Source organism: Alosa sapidissima, chromosome 7 (genome assembly GCF_018492685.1).
Source record: "Alosa sapidissima isolate fAloSap1 chromosome 7, fAloSap1.pri, whole genome shotgun sequence".
Classification (NCBI taxonomy): domain Eukaryota; kingdom Metazoa; phylum Chordata; class Actinopteri; order Clupeiformes; family Clupeidae; genus Alosa; species Alosa sapidissima.
Window position 1 is genome coordinate 18,773,417 of NC_055963.1, and position 16,519 is coordinate 18,789,935.

General features: G+C 41.9%; 3 protein-coding genes across 9 annotated transcripts in view; 1 reads left to right on the top strand and 2 right to left on the bottom strand.

The window, feature by feature from the left end:
- LOC121713706 (serine/arginine repetitive matrix protein 1-like) overlaps positions 1-4,225 on the top strand; it is a 32,083-nt gene extending 27,858 nt beyond the window's left edge. For all 3 annotated transcript variants that reach the window (XM_042098552.1, XM_042098551.1, XM_042098553.1), the window contains exons 11-13: positions 1,768-1,856; positions 2,401-2,498; positions 2,599-4,225. In XM_042098552.1, coding sequence (XP_041954486.1) covers positions 1,768-1,856; positions 2,401-2,498; positions 2,599-2,765 — 354 coding nt within the window. In that variant the 3' untranslated portion in view covers positions 2,766-4,225. The remainder of the gene's footprint in view (positions 1-1,767; positions 1,857-2,400; positions 2,499-2,598) is intronic.
- A 3,262-nt stretch (positions 4,226-7,487) lies between these two features.
- On the bottom strand, positions 7,488-10,630 carry tnfrsf9a (tumor necrosis factor receptor superfamily, member 9a). 2 transcript variants are annotated; one of them, XM_042098571.1, is made up of 8 exons: positions 9,995-10,630; positions 9,431-9,550; positions 9,094-9,228; positions 8,854-8,929; positions 8,429-8,550; positions 8,253-8,269; positions 8,120-8,162; positions 7,488-7,876 (listed from the first exon to the last, which is right to left on the bottom strand). In XM_042098571.1, the coding sequence occupies exons 1-8, from the start codon at positions 10,125-10,127 to the stop codon at positions 7,749-7,751; spliced, it is 774 nt and encodes a 257-aa protein (XP_041954505.1). In that variant the 5' UTR covers positions 10,128-10,630; the 3' UTR covers positions 7,488-7,748. The 2 variants fall into 2 exon arrangements, with proteins under 2 accessions (XP_041954505.1, XP_041954504.1); XM_042098570.1 differs by having other exon boundaries at positions 8,120-8,269; positions 9,995-10,626.
- A 226-nt stretch (positions 10,631-10,856) lies between these two features.
- Positions 10,857-16,519, bottom strand: part of dvl1a (dishevelled segment polarity protein 1a) — a 40,973-nt gene continuing 35,310 nt past the window's right edge. Inside the window, exons 15-17 of one of the 4 annotated variants that reach the window (XR_006032927.1) lie at positions 15,673-16,391; positions 12,272-12,596; positions 10,857-12,098 (exon numbers count right to left, since the gene is read on the bottom strand). Coding sequence is in view for 1 of the 4 variants with exons in the window: in XM_042098566.1 (XP_041954500.1) it covers positions 15,730-16,391 (662 nt within the window). In the remaining 3 variants the exon portion in view is untranslated. Of the gene's footprint in view, positions 12,597-15,517; positions 16,392-16,519 lie in introns of those variants that run through there. The other 3 variants (XR_006032926.1, XR_006032925.1, XM_042098566.1) reach the window with 3 other exon arrangements.

The following is a 16,519-nucleotide window of genomic DNA, read 5'->3' on the forward strand; positions in this document are numbered from 1 at the left end:
GAATAAAATTGGCCGCAAGTCTGAGGGAGTCTGAGTCAAATGCTTGATATTTGTTATCCCCAGATAGACTTAATCATTTTCTCCAATTATCAACACAACATTTGTCATTTAATTTGTGCTGCAGTGCTAATCATTTTAAAACTCTTATACTGTACCTTATTTATGTGTGCTTCCATTTAATGTAAAATAATTTGTTGTTGGCCTGACTTTCCAGAGATCCTCTCTCTGTGAAGCATTAAAACTGTTGAAGGTTGTTCTATTCAGAAGTTTCAGAGGATTTAAAAAAAAAAAAAAAATTTTGCACTGAGATCACCACACCTCTCCATGTCAACTCACTCATGATGTTTCAACAAACATGTGTCTAAGGCAGTGATCGTTTACTTTAGGTTGGCCCTTTTTTATCACCTTATTCCATGGAAGAATGGCAACATTAAGGCACAGCATTGGGCCCCTTTTACATTAGAAAAATTATCCGCTTTTCAAAAATGGGATACACAGGGATACACTGAAGGCCTTTTTGGCAAGTGTCCGAAAAGAAAAAGCGAGGAGGAGGAATGCACACCCAAGTAGAAGTGCTGTCCAGGAGGTTATCAGATTAAAGAGAGAGTAGCCGCACACTCTGATCTCATTATATATTTATTAAAGACTAAACATTGATAAAGGCTGTTTGCTGAGGTGTCAAAATTCAAGTGTCCAAAAAGACGTAGTGCTTCAGGACGCATTCACACTAGACCATTTGGTCCGGACCCGCGTTCGTTTGGACAGATGGTTCCGTGATTTTTGCTAATGTGAACACAGACCAGGGTCCGATAGAAAACAGTGGTCTGGGGTAGGGTCCGTTAGGACTCCGGTGCAGTTGGAAGGCTATCTGTTCCAGAACCAAGCCAAGCGATATTAGTAAAAAGGAGCTAGTGTTTTTGACATAAATGGATCCGGGACCACAAACAAAAATGCAATGTGAACGTAGACCAGCTGGTTCAGGGCTGGGGGGGAGTAACCACACTCGGGTACAGTCCAAACGGATCCAGTGTGAAGGCAACCTCAGAGTCGGTAGTAAGATTCTGTGCCATAATGGTACGACATGACTAAGGAAAACTCCAGTGATTTTTTTTTTCACATAGATGTTTGTTTCTCAAGGTTACCGAGGACTGTTGATACGAAAGAAAAAAAAAAACATTGGCGCTACCTAGCTTGAGTTGCTGCATCCAACAGCTAGAGTAGCCAGGAAGCTACAGTGATACACTCTGGGGGGCATCTTTTAAATAATGCCAAAATGATTAATTACATTTTGTTTGACATTTTTGTTTGTCAAGTAGGCCTATTTGTCTAGCTAGGAATTGGCAAGAAGAAGCCTTAAATGAGCTATAAATTATGACTGTAAGGCTGCGGTTACAAAAGCGCTCTCCTATGCAGCTGTAAACAAATGTCCATAAAGTGCTGTTGGCATCAAGCCTACTATAACCAGATCCAACAAACTGGGAGCAATAGGTGGCAGTGGTAGCGTAGTGGTTAAGGAGCTTGGCTAGCATGCAGTAGTCTGAAAATATGTGGGTTCAATTCCCTGCTTCCACAGTTATGCCCTTGAGCAAGGAACTTAACACTTTGGGGACAATGTAATCCCTTGTAATAGAATTGACATAAGTCACTTTTGATGAAAAGTGTCTGCTAAATTAATAAAAATGTAAATTTAGGGGCAGGCTACCTGGCCGCAGTGATTATTTACAAAAAAGCTATGTAAGAACACAACTTTATTACTTTCTTTTGCAGAGGGAAAGACTTGACTCCCAAGGCCTGCCTTCACCTCCAGAGGACTATCAACCTGACGAACAACCCCACAGCCCAGTCAGCGTGGCAGCGTGAGTTACGTGCCATGCTTTTGCATTCCATAATAGAGGGACGAGGCAGGACGTGCCCTTATTTGTGTGTATCTTTCTGTGCGTAATGCGTAGGTGGTAGAAAACTCCTATCTTGTTTGACTCTTGCGCAACTGTGTTTCCACCAACATGGTAACTGTATCTAAGCCAGCCAGAAAGATGCTTAGACAAGTGTGTCAGTGTAGCCGTGAAGCTATTCCATTCATCTTTAGTTCTTTGCACTACTTTTATACATTTACATGGCTTATAAATTTACCTCAATGTAAAAAAAAAAACAACCTAATAAAAATAATACAGCCACAGCCTTTGAATGTGCCACTTGCAGGAATCTCAGTAGGCTCAGTGGGGTGGTGGTAGCGTAGTAGTGAAGGATCTGGGCTAGCATGCACTAGCCTGAAAAAGGTGTGGGTTCAATTTCCAGCTTCTTCCACTGTTGTGCCCTTGAGCAAGGCACTTAACCCCAAGTTGCTCCGGGAACAATGTGGTGCAGTTCTGAGCCCCGCACTGCAATGTAATTTCCTTCCAGTCAGCAGCAGCCACCTGTCCTGAATATCGCTGAAGCGCTGGACCCCACATTCCAGGCCAAGAGGACCGAAAACTTCCAAGTGGGACAACCAGACCTTGGTAGGACTCCGAGTTCTGACCGCTAAACAGCGGAGTCTTACAGGGAGATGAATGACTCCTCTTCTAACAGGGCTTCTTCTGTGTTCGGGCCTTTTTTTAGGTGTGTCTGAAGGCCTACCGCAGGCTCAGTCAGGAAGCTACGATGTGACAGAAGAGCCAGCCTTTGTCCAGCCCACCAAACGGCCAAATGAAACAAAGCCGAGCCGAACCAAAGCCAAAGAGAAGAAGCAGAATGCCAAGCAGAAAGAGAACTGCAAGCAGCAGTGATGCTGGTGACCGTCATTCAGTTACTGTGCACTCAGTCCAGTACAAGTTTGTAGTTTGCTTGTTGAGCTGTTATTACGCACCCTTCCTTACTGAATTTCAGTTACAGAAATGCCCGATTCATGGAAGCTATTCACCCCCGGCCCCCTGTTTTTATGTTCTTGTGTGGTTTTTTGGCCTTAACCTCTTAGGAATTTATTATTTCAGAGGCATGAGAACTTAAAGGAGATGGTTGAAAGTTTCGGCAGAACATGAAATCGAAAGTAAATATAAAGTTAATGTTGAATATAGAGTTATGTTCTGTACTGTAGGCAACTGCCATACTCAGGCGGTCTTTCCAGGGAATTTGAGTTCATTTGAGGAATGTTGCAATATCAGGCTACCATTCCGAAAGCAGTCATAGCCTTTTTTATGATTTTTTAAGTTATTGCAAGAAACACCTTGCAACTCTTTCACATATTCAACTATGTGAGTGTAGCCAACAGAATTATGGGTAAAGATTTGGCATGTATTGAGACAGTGCTTGACTTTTGGTTGAATGCAACAAGTTCTCAAACCATGTAGCATGTGTAGTTATTTAAAACTACAGCTAATCTATCTAAGGTTGTGTATATTCAATTGTAAGATACAAACAATAGTCAATATCATATTGTGAGGGATTTTGTATTATGCTTTGTGTTTACTCAGTTGAAATATATATTTTACACTAAACCAGTGCTACTAACCAGTGCAGAAAATGAATTAATAGTACATTGTTTGTACTGTAAGTAGTATTTCTCATTTTCATTGAAGAGAGAGATGGAGGGGAGGGACGTCAAAATACACAACTGGAAGATGATCATTGAGTCAAGTCAATATGTCCAAGGCTGTGCAGGTGTCTGTCCGTATCAAGGCTGGCAGCAGCTCACAAAGTAGACATTGCATTGTGCATTTGCCAGCATCTGTACCACCAGTCACGTTTTGCCCTAAGCGTAAGATCACTTTGCGTTAATGCTGGGTTGGCACCAGACTCCCGGCACTCCCTGATTGACAGGAATGTGTGTGGGCTGGGAATCTCCTCATTATGAGTGGAAGTCTCAAGGTGATTGTAGGGAGGACCAGTAGTGTTCCTTGTGAAATATTTTGATAAGAAAGACATCTGGTATGTTGCAGCCTGTAATTGTGAAAGTGTTTCACCCAGCAAAATTGCTAGCATAAAGATATTCTTTCAATATGGAACCCAACAAGCAGAATGTTTTGTTATTGTTTCCCTGGATTAAGGGGTGGGGGGGGGTCAATTAGTTCGTAAGTTAGTTCCGTGAAGAACAAATATTACTATGTCAGTTAAAAGAAAATACAGAAAATGAGATGTCTGTTTCAGTGTTTTGCTTACGTGACCATAATCATAGGGATAATTTTGCCCCTCTATCTCTAAAACTGTCTCCTGTAAATGTTGATTATTTTTAAAATAAAAGTCAAATCCATGTTCTTCCTTTTTTCTCCCCAACTGACATCGCAGACCCCAAATGCAGAGTTTCTATTGTAATTCGAATGTAAAATTCCATGACTTCTCCCTGACTTTCCCTGACAAAAAAACCTGAATTTCCACAACCTACTGTATAATGAATGGTACAATATACTGACTAAGATTTCAGAGCAGCAACATAGCGTTCAAGACTCTTTTACTTTTTTTAGAGCGAGTGATGACTATATTGAATAAACAAAGTTGGGCTAACCACAACTACTCAAGCAAGACATAAACTTAATAACGAAAATATAATTAAATATATTTGAATTAATGTGTTTTGGCAAGTACATTTGAAACTGCTACACAATTCCCTGATATTCCATGTCTTTGCCCCAAAAATGATAACATTCCCTGACTTTCCATTTTCATTCCATGATATTCCAGATATTTTATGACCTGTGGGAACCATATATATATATATATATATATATATATATATTACATTACATTACATTTGGCTGACGCTTTTTAACCAAAGCGACTATATATATATATATATGGTAACATGCATTTGTAGATGAGTCAGGGATGAGAGCCATGTGGAGGAGACACACATTCGTGTGGATGGCATACCAGAGCACACATGCACCCTAATAATCCCATCATTAACACGAATAATTCCATCAAAAACACGAGCGACGGCAGACAACAACAAACAATATATATCCACGAGCAAAAGTCACTTCTGGATTGAAGAGGAAACCAATTTTATGCTTAACGCAATGAAAACCCTTAATATACTCCATTTACTTGACGGGAGAAAATATAGAAATGGGGCGATACCATGTAGAAGAAGACGACCAGATGTTTTGAAAATAACTGGAAGTTTGAGTTTTATTTCATGTACTTTGAACGAAATCCAATTAATGGACGGAATCATGTAAACCACGTTTTTCCCATTATCGCATTACTGAAGTGCATGTAAACGTGCAGATCCGATTATTACAATTATCTGATTATTCCTAGTTATCTGATTATTATGGTCATGTAAACAGGATCATTCATATAGATAGCATACCAGATCACACATTCATATGGATAGCATGCTAGATCACTCGTTCATATGAATGTGGAGACCAGGCTATTCTATTTTTGCCAGGTGTTTTATTGACTCACTTAAGAGCACTGAACTTTCCCTTGATATGTAATCTAAATGGAGGCATCTCCTCATTGCAAAATGATTTAATCAGAGGTAGTTTTCTGTGGGAAGTACCTGTTTTGGTAGTTTCAATTAATGTGTGAATTGGTGAGTGAATGTGAAAGTGTGATATATCAGGGTAGGTGGTGTGTGTATATCAGATAAAGAAACTATGAACCATTCCTTCCTGGAAGCCCATTACTGTATTTACATTTATTTTACATTTACCTATAAACCTAATTTACATATATCCAAAAAATCCGCCAAAATCATTTATTTAATTTTTTTATTCAAAAGGTTTCACAGAGACTACTTGTGACTACTCAATATGCTTTTTAAATAGAAACAATATAACCGATTCATGAAATTCTAATGAAATCTAAAATAATTCATTTACAGCAGTAACTCAATCATTCATTCTCTCTCTCTCTCATGTGGATGTTTCAATGTCATTCACCACATACTATATCTGTATTAGGCTGCCCCTCCCCCCCCAACATTCCGTCACTCAATGTGAGTATCTGCAATGAGTCACATTATATTTAGTCCTGGACTTGCCCTTTGGCCTTGAATAAACCACACAGCACACACCTCTGTGGAATTCTGAAACTAGAAGTTTCTGTACTAGTACTTCTGTTATAGAAAAACTCTACACGCCCAAAAGCCTTTTTACCTGAGCCTGTGCTAACATGTAAAATGCTGTCTGAGGTAGGCCTGTCTGCGCCTAATACCAAAACCATGCCAGAGGTAAGTATAGAGCTTGCTAAGATAAGCTGGCATGATTTACAAAATGCCAGAGGAGTTATCTTTAAAGGCCACAGGTTACACGCAGAGACTGGGTTCACCCTTTAGTCTGCACATGACAAGTGTGTGGAATTCCCCTACTACCTGTGTTTGGTCAAGCAATTTAGTAATTGTAATAAGGCCACAGATAAACCTGGACCAGCAGTTCAATACAGGTGCATGTGCTGCCAATGTCAAGCAATGTAGAAGTGTTCCTTCTTGGACCTATGCCATTTAGTCACGTTTGAGAGTGCAGACATAGTGTACGTGTAGCCCGCATCTCCGTGGTCGTGCTTGACAGCTTTGCTGATGCTACTGAAAGTGCAAAGTACAAAAACCTCTCTCCAGCTGTGTTTCATGAAGTTTACACTTCTATTTGTAACTCATGAACAATGCTTACAAAGTCACCGAGTGGCCACGTCTCATAATGTACAAACATTGCTTACAAAGTCCCTGAGTAGCTACATTTCAAAATATACAAACAATGCTTACAATGCCAGCAAGTGACCCTCCTCAATGTGATGAAATGACAGGAAATGGGGGTTCCCACCCAGAGATTACAGGAATCCCTTGACCTCTATATTTGCAAGTATGATTTACAGTAGCGCTGGGGGTGGCTTGCTGGCACAAAAATAGAAAGTGCGCATGTGGTTAGCCTGCTCGCAGCATGGGCGTGTACTGTGTCTAACCTCTCCACGACTTGCCTCAATCTATTCACCTTATTCAGCCCCGCCCATTTTTTAAAATTCCACGTTGTCTTTAAACTTCCGGTCGGCTAGCTACGTCTAGTTAGCTTCATTGGGATAACACGGCAGAAGAGGATAGAGAGGCTAACTTACAGAACAGCCGCTCCAAAGTCAGTTTTTTCCTAACTTCAGATAAGAAAGCTGTATAACAGAAATGTCTTAAGTCACCAAAATCCTAAATAAACGTTCCTAACTTTAGGATGACCCATAATATATGATGCCAGTCATCTCGATAGAGCTCTGCTATCTCAATGTATCGCAATGGATGTACTGCTCAATCGGAAGTTCGGAGACAATGTGGGCAAAGCTAGCGCCCCCATGTTTGCGCGCGGAATAAGGTGATATTCAAAGTAAAATAAGGCTTTCATTACCAGTAGCTGTGTGGCAAAAGGACTCTAGACCTAGTTAGGATGGGCTACCACCATACATACTGTAAATACCAAAATAGACTTGCTTGCACAGCAAATTTGAAGCCCTATGTAAGATGTATATAAATTAGACTCTGTGTAAACAAACATTAACAAAATAAACAAAACAAGAGTTAGCAAGGCTGATATCACAAAGGTTTAGTCACAGTGTCCACCGGTGCATCCAGGCACTGACTGCGAAAGCAACATTAGATGTAGAATGCACGTCAAGGTGTGGGTCCAGACAGTGTCCGGCATAACCAAGGTTCAGTGAAAAGTCGCTGCTGTAAGGTCCCACTAGGTGAGCGTGGCATGGGTCGGGTGCAGTAACCGTAGCAACAAGACCATCTATTGTGCCTGCGCCTTGGTGGCCTCTCTGAAAGATCCTCTTCGGGCCCCAGGAGCTCAGACGGGAGGCAGGAGCTTCTCCATGGAGTCCTGGGTGGAGAGGGACTCCATTGAGCTGCCCTGCTCCTGCTGTGGCTGGCGGAAGCTGCATTCCTCCTGTTCCACAAGCATCAGGCTGAAGGGATCTGCATGGGGACACCAGAGGAGAGGTCAGAGGTCAGATAGCACTGAGGGATTCTGGGAGGAGGAGGTCATGGCAGTGATAACACCAGAGAGGGTTAAAGCGGAGCTAGTAATCAAGGATCTTTGATAACACTATTGGCTGACTGAGAAAATGGTTGGGGCAAATCATTGACGTATGGACTGAACTGAACAGGTTTTCTCCCAAAAACAAATGTGTGTGTGTTTTGTGTCAACAGCAGGCATACCTGGTGTTATAGGCTGCTCTTTGATTGGTGTCTTGGTGGGTACCTTATTGATTTTAATTCGAGTAATAAATAAGCCAAAAACAACAACTATGACTGTGACTAATGAGAATAAGACACCCAAGGGAATCCATACCAGTGCCATATTCCAATCTGAGAGAGAAAAACAAGAAATAAAGAAGACATCAAAATGCAGAACAGATTTGACTGTTTTCATAAAAAGTTTACAGGGTCATTAAAAGACATTGATGTGCCACCACTGAAGTCTGTTTCTCTGTATGAGAAGAAAATATGTGATTCAACATAATTTACCTTTTTCATCTGGTGGAGTTGTGGTAGAGCGTCTTTGTTTCGTAGTCATGATCTCGTTCGATATATCACACTTGCTATCGGTGGTGGTGGTGCCATTGGTCACAGTGTACCCTGGATGACATCTAGGTGCAGCAGTGCAATGACAATTAAATGGTTGCCCCAGCAGCAGTGTTGAAACAAACACTCATAACCTTTAACTGTAAAGGTGATGATAAATGGGGCAACTTTTTGACCAATGTTGCTAGGCTACCACATAAACTAATAACCAGTTAGTTCTAATTGGATGATCATTCCCATTTTCCTACTGATGGTTATTGTTCTCCAGATGTTTTCCCCAGTGTCAGTGGGAATGTGCCCAGACAACAATACTCAGGAACATTGCTCAAAAAGTTGCCTTCAGTATCATCAGCTTAACTCTACATTACCTTAATTTAGTCCACTCTTTGCATTTGTCATGAATCTTATCATTGAAAGTCCCCTTTGGACATGACGGGCATTTCCCTACAAACATAAATCAAACATATCAACAACCTATCTATTATATATTTATCAAAGCACAACAAAAAACACAGCTGTCTTACAGTAGTGGACATGTTCTATGTACACTGAAGCAGCATGATCATCACTTAGTAAATATGATCTGACACACTTCACAGGTGTCCTACCTCTGGATGGCTGTGTTCCTGGAGGACATTCTCTCTCACATATCGAGCAGTCAGGTCTGTAACAGCGGTACCCCTTCTTGCACCCACACACTGTGTCAGTGGTTCCGTGGCAGGGAGTGCGCTCAACCTGTGGATCTGTAATAAAGACAAATGGTGGTGTGAGCTACAGTAGTGTTGGTCCTGAGTAAAGGTGATGGTATTACAAATGAGTCACAGGTTGAGCTGTGAGGAAAAGGTTATGCCTCATGTCCTGTGTATACACTGTAAACTATGCAGTGTATACACTGTAAACTATGCAGTGTATAGTATATTACCAAGTCAAAATGCAGTGACTTACCAACACATTGATTGCATCGGTCACAATAATATTCACGGTTGGTTTTTGTGTAGGTGCCATTTTTACATGGAGTGCAAAGTTTAGTTGGATCAAAACCTTTGTCAACAACCAAGCGGTTTCCTGTCAAAGTAACACACACACACACCAAAAAAATCTGAATCAACCATGTCCACTGGACTGATGTTTTATAGGCTACTTGATCAAGACATATCACAGGCTTTCATTAACAGGTAAAGAGGTACGTGTTGACTGTCACCTAACAGTAAAACAAAACAAAAAACAGCATATCTATTACAATTCACAGTTTTGGAAAGTATTTTATCAAAACCACGTTATATCCAGTTCCAACATTTGTAATCTCTATGAAACGCAACATCTATGACTACATCACACACCTAAATTTCGAAATTCAGGGCAATGCACAACGCTCACAAAAATGTTGTAAAAAGCAATTATATAAAATTTGTTTAGAATACTATATAGTTCACGCTCTATTAATTTCCCACAACTGAGGGTGAATGTCTGTATCGACAGACATGCTATATTGCCTACATATAAAATTACCTGTGTGGCATTCCAGGCAAACTATTTGTCCATTGTTAGCGTCATCCCATTTTTTACATCCAATCTCATCTCCACGGGCAAAAAACAAAATGCTCAACATGAGCAGAGCAGTAAACAGCGTCCACGGTGCCATGTCCTATTCTTATAGGTGCGCGCTAGCCTAGAATAAATCAAATATCCCACCTAAGAGAGAAGTTGCGCCGAAATGAACGAGATGGACAAAAATCCAAACGGATATTGGTATTACACCTGTAGTTTAGCCTACAAATGATACAATGTAAGGTCACATGAAGTCTGGACCACTATTAATTCATGTGGCAACATTCGCTTTAGAACGAATACAGAAATACTGCCGACTGCAGTAGGCTACTCTTTTATAGGCTATGTGTCTGAATAAATAGGGGGCGTGTCCTAATCAGCCTGCCGAATCAGCCTGCCGACTAGAACATTCATTATGAATATGTTAGGGGGGGTTTCCTTTTGCTTTCTTACGACATATCATTAGGCTTTAAATCCTGCATCCAGGGAGTCCCTGTTTATCTCCCTCCTGGCAATTCCCGGTGTTCTGATGTTTGTTTCGGTTTGTATTTCCCGGAAATATGTTTACAGCTGTTTTAACAAGTCGACCCATTATAGTAGGCTAAGGCATCAAAACACTGAATAACAATTTGATTCAGAAAAAGATCTGAAAGCCTCTTTCAAAGCTTTGGTGATGTGACTGTTGTTTCAGTGGGCTAATATTGGCCAGCTCAGTTCCCTTTAGTTAGTTTGTGGTTGCTGAGGGAGAACTTGACCACTTATCAAATAGGATTGGTTTGTTCTTTGCATAATCTCAAAGTCAGCTTTATTGTCATTTTTTTCACATACACTAGACATGCAGAGGAATAGAAATTGCGTTTCTCTCTATCCCACAGTAAAGAAGACAATAAGACAAAAAGTGCAACAGATAAGGACATTTTAAGCCCTATGATATGTTGTGATAGAGCAGAAAGATGTGCAAACGTGCAATAATGCAAGAGATGTGTATTGTCAGAAATGTGGTGGTGGTGGGAGGGGGGGTCTGGTGGATAACCTGTGGCTGGATGTGAAATGCCTTTGTTGATCTATCCATCAGCCATTTGTCTTTACTAGAACAAGTAGGGTTGGCTGTTCCAAGTGTCCCTATTCCCTAAATGCTAACTGCCACCTTTAACTTCACTCTTATTTGTATTTGTTACATTTTGCTATTTGTATTTGTTACATTTGTTACTACTACTGCTTTAGGAGTAGTAGTTTCAGTAACCGTATCTTTTTTTATTCTATAATCATAATCGGTTTATCATTATCATTACTATTATTTATTTTTTCACTTATTTTTGTCTTTATTACTATATTTATTTTCTTTTATTTTTGTGAGCACCTTGGGTCAATTGTATTGTGTTTAAGTGCGCTACATACATAAATGTGACTTCACTTGACTTAACTAAATATGACGGTCAAGTCAGCGGTCAGTAGATCTGGCCTGTTGGTAGATCCTGTTGCAATGCAGAGGCCAGAGGGTGACTGGCAACTCACAGAGGATGACATACAGGAATCATAGGTCAGGTCGCAAAGTATGACATACAGGATTGCTTAGTGTCTTGTTGAAATAGAAACTTTGTTGAAGTGATTCAGACAGAACCACAGGCCACCACGGTCACAGGACTGGACCATAATGACCTACACATGATACTGACTCAAAGCAAGGTGACTGAGAAACAATCATACAGAGCCAGTGGTGCTGTGGTTCCCTTCTGCAGCTTTATCCTTGTGGTCAGTTCACTCCTTAATGCACTGCACTAGTGTCTTCTGGGGGTGGTAAACTCACAGCTCTGCTCTCTAGCCCACATGCAATAACAGTATCTTTACAAGCACTCTATTATAATACTAAACAAGGGGTTATCTGGCTGACATCTTAATAATAGGCTAACTCATGTTAACTTACTGGCTGCCTTGTGGGTGCTGGCTTTGGTATGAACGGGTGCATCCAAACTGAAGGAGGATGCACACTTCATTTTGAAACGTTGTCTGTCCATTACCTATACTCCATATGTTTTCCTTTTATGCATTTATGGATGGCAAGCATCTGGAGCAGGAAAAAGTTCATTTTTGCTGTTTGTTAAATCACATTAAAAAAATAAAACAATAATGCCTTGTTTATCATATTCTCCCTGACATATTAAGAATGGCAGATTTATCTACATTTTCCAGTTCCTTCCTCCTCAATGTTTACAGGTCAAGGGCCAAAGTTGACTTTACATTGAAAGAGCAGGGGAAAAAATGCTATTGGTTGCACATTTCTTGTTGGTGTTGTTGAAGCCATTTTGCTTTTGATGTCACCATGTGGTTATCAATCATCCGAAATCTCTCTCTGCTTGCGTGCCACGAGTGGAGGTCTCATCACGTTGCTCTCAGTGTAGTGGTCCGACCCCAGCGACACCTCCACCACCTCTGCCCACCCCCGTCGTGACATTTTTACTCAGCGTAAAGCAGACGTCACACTGTCACCTCAGTGCTGCGTCACCACCCACCATCCTCCTCTTGGCGTGCTCTCAGGCTGATGCCGCTCGCTCTCACAAGGAGCCTGAGTGGGCAGAAGAAACGCACGTCAATGAAAATATAGACGCTTGTGTCATCAAGCGTAGTTTATATATGGCCAGGCGAGTAGACATTACAAACACACACTCACTTGTGTTTTTAAAGTATCTCATTAACAAAATAAACTCACTTGGGTTACATAAATAAAAGTATCTCATTAACAAAATAAACTCACTTGGGTTACATAAATAAAAGTATCTCATTAACAAAATAAACTTGAAACTAGATGTTTTTCATGCTCGTTCTGTCTACCCACAACCCCTCACTCTTTATCTGAGCTCCCTCACTGGAGAGATTGTGGTTGTTGGTTGGTCTTTATCTGTATATCACAGGTAGCACATACGTTGGAACCATTTTTTTTTTTATCTTGTTCAGTTCAGTTCCTTTGACTCAGAATCATCTATTCTGTTGCAACATGAAATGTGAAAAGGACTTCATGGCAGGTCTAATGAGTAGTTGCTCTGGGGCTTCTGTAAAGGGCATGAACCTTGACATCATGCCTCACACTGCTGCTTACTATAAAGTGTGGGTTGTGAGGGTTATTACGGGGTGTCAGAAAAGTCCTTGTCCTTTAGCTGTAAGTGCTCTGGGGAAACACATGTTATGATTGCTGGGAAGTGGTTTTACAATGCAAATTAAGATATATTGCCTTCTTGTTAACTTCATGTGTAGTCATTATCGTTTGGACATGAATTTATAAGATTTAATTTTTTGAACTATTAGCTTTGAAATGAAATGTGTTGTTCATAATAAAATTCAAAGTATTTCTCAGAGTTACTTTAATTACTTGGCTTGTGGTGTAATTAAATTTACTGATCCAGCCCTTAAAATACATTCATGTATTTCAGCAAATAACAAACAGTGCCCCCTACTGGTTTTACAATTTATCAGAATTGTCTCAGTGGCGAGACTAATTTCACAATTAGTTAATTGACAAAACTCTGTCACAGCCTCACAACAGAGTGATAAATGGGTCACACAACACACAAGTTGTACGATCATCTTGTTTGCACCCTTTCTGACACTATGTGTCACCAGCCACAGGGGAATTTTCATGTAACTACTATACAGCAGGATTATGAGAAGTTTCCCAGCTCCCCCTGAGGACATGGTTGTGTATGTTTATATCTAAAAGCCTCTTTACACCTCAGTGAACTCTGCTGTGGCACAACACTGTAAATCCCCACCAGATTGGATGTCAGCTTTAGTTTCTCTTGACAAATTATATGTATAACAGATAACATTCCATTGCATTTTCTTAAACAGTTTTGACGCTCAAAAACCCAGTTGTATTACGTATATTTTATTCCTCATATATATAATATATAATTCTATTTACAATTTGTTATGTTTTTCCTTTTGTTAAACAAAGCCAAAAAAAGCTTCCATCGCAGTGTTTCATACTCAAAGGGCCAAAGTTTTTTTTTTTTTTTTTAAAAGTGCTCAAATCAGAATGCTGCAATTCTTCCCCATTGGGCCTTGGTTGACAAGTACAGGCAAAAATACAAGAGAACATTACATCTGAAGACCAAGTGTGCTCAAAGACGACATGTCAGTTTCACCAACGTATACTCCACAACAACAGATATTCCCAAATCTACAGCAACACGGAGTTATCACATTCTCCCCCACCTTCTGCCTGTAGGACATTTGACATTTAGTTATTCATTTCAACTCCAACATTTGACCAGTTAGGTATACTATGTATATCCAAGCTGTATTTTTTTTTGTCTGTTTTCATGTTAAGAGTTATGCATCATTTCTGACTGAATTTGTTGTTGTTGTTTAAAACATGTTACTGGTGTTATTTTATAGCAACAGACTTTTTTCAAAATTAGTGTTGAGGAGGAAAGTCACAGGTATGAAATGACTTGTCACAACTGATTTCATCTTCTACAAAAATACATTCCACAAAGCACTGGCGGACCAGCGGCCTCCGCAACCTGGGCACCGACACCAACAGCAAACTGCAAGGTCTGATTGTCTGGCTGTCACTGGGACAAGGTATGACACAGTCAATTCAACATCACATAAATAGCAATAAAACAAACAAACAAACAAACAAAAAATAAAAAACATAAAATAAAAACATTAATCCAGTGCATGGATTTCTGGAGAATCTTGACTCCGGATTTTTTTTTTTTTTTTTTTTTTTAAATCACTTACAATTAAGAAAAAAAAATAAGGTTCTGACTTGAGCTTCAGCGCTACCAGTCATGCAATTAAGCAGCCATGTCCACCCATCAGAGTCGAGTGTGTCCTTCCGTGCGTCCACAGTGAAACCCACCCCCCCCCCTCCCCCCACACACACACACACAACAACCCCATTCCCACTGTTTCATAACTTAGCTCAGGTTCACCATACAGAGTAAGAAAAGCACAGCCTGGAGGCTGAGACCAAATAAGCTATTGCTGGAATACACAATCACACCTGTCCAGCTGACATCCACAGGATTCCCCTTTTTGGGGCCTCCTGGGTCCAGGGATTGAAGTCCAGACCCAGAGACAAGGAGACCGGTTGCAGTCTTTCCAGGACAAGGATGACTGGGTTGGCAAAACAACAGCACTCACCCACTTTGGCAAACACACAACACGACCACTTGTGCCTCGGTTATACCTGCGTGGTGTAGTTGCTTTTGTTACTGTGTGGTTAAAACACTGTTGCTGTGCAACTGCTTAGTGTGCTTTGTTGATATGACACCTAATGGCGGAGCATAGAGACAAGCTGATGAAATCACGTCCTGGCCTACGTAGAAGAGAGGGTGTGAATGAGTGTGTGTGTGTGTGTGTATATATGTGTGGGTGAATATCTGCATGTGTATTGGTGTGTGTGTGTGTGTGTGTGAATATCTGCACATGTATTGGTGTGTGTGTGTGTGTGTGTGTGTGAATATCTGCACATGTATTGGTGTGTGTGTGTGTGTGTGAAGATCTGCACATGTATTGGTGTGTGTGTGTGTGTGTGTGTGTGTGAAGATCTGCACATGTATTGGTGTGTGTGTGTGTCTGTTTGCATGTGGGGCCTGGGGACTGGGGCTTGTGCAGCAGGTCTGAAGCATTACCTTGTGCTGGGCTCCTTAACGTCCTGTCTTTTTTAATAAAGAAGGCACTGTCCCCTGTTACATGATGTCAACGAAGAACTCGCAGGGGTTCCCCATGGCGTGCTGGAAGGACTGACGGCTGGCGGTCAGCTCGGGCGGCACGTCGGCCAGCTCGCGCACCGGGGGCGCCCCGGGGGGGCTGTTGCTGGACGCCGCTGCCGAGGGGGCCGAGGCCTTGGGCGCGTAGCGGGCCATGCAGTAGGGAGGCGGCAGGCCTGGGGGCCCGTAGGAGGACGCGTGACTCCGATCGCTGTGACTGCAGGACGCCGGGTGCTGCTGATGCTGCTGCTGCTGCTGCTGCTGGTGGTGGTGGTGGTGGGGTTGGTGGTGTTGGTGGTGTTGGTGGTAGTTGTGGTGGTTGGGCGGGCCGCTGGCGGTGATGGCGGAGGGGATGGCGTGGCTGTAGGAGAAGGCGTAGCTGTGCTGCGATGGGCATTGGCTCCGGTGGGACTGCGAGTGGGAGTGGGCGTGGCTGCTATGGTGGCTCAGCTGACTGGCCGAGCGGTTGCCCGGCCGCCGGCAACCCCACGTGCCCTGCTCGGACTCGCTGCCCCCTACGCCGACGCCACCGACGCCAACGCCACTGCCTCCGCACGCCAACTTGGGCTCCTTGTCCCTCGGGGAAGGCCGGCGTCCAGTCCCCGTCCCAGCGCTGGGGTTGGAGCCGCTGCTTCGGCTACCTGAGAGAAAGAAATGAGGAAGAAACATCCTTTAGAACATCAACCGAGAACTTCCTTTAGAACATCAACCGAGAACTTCCAGAAACATCTCCACTGGAGCTGGTCCCTCCCACCAACATGACTAGGCC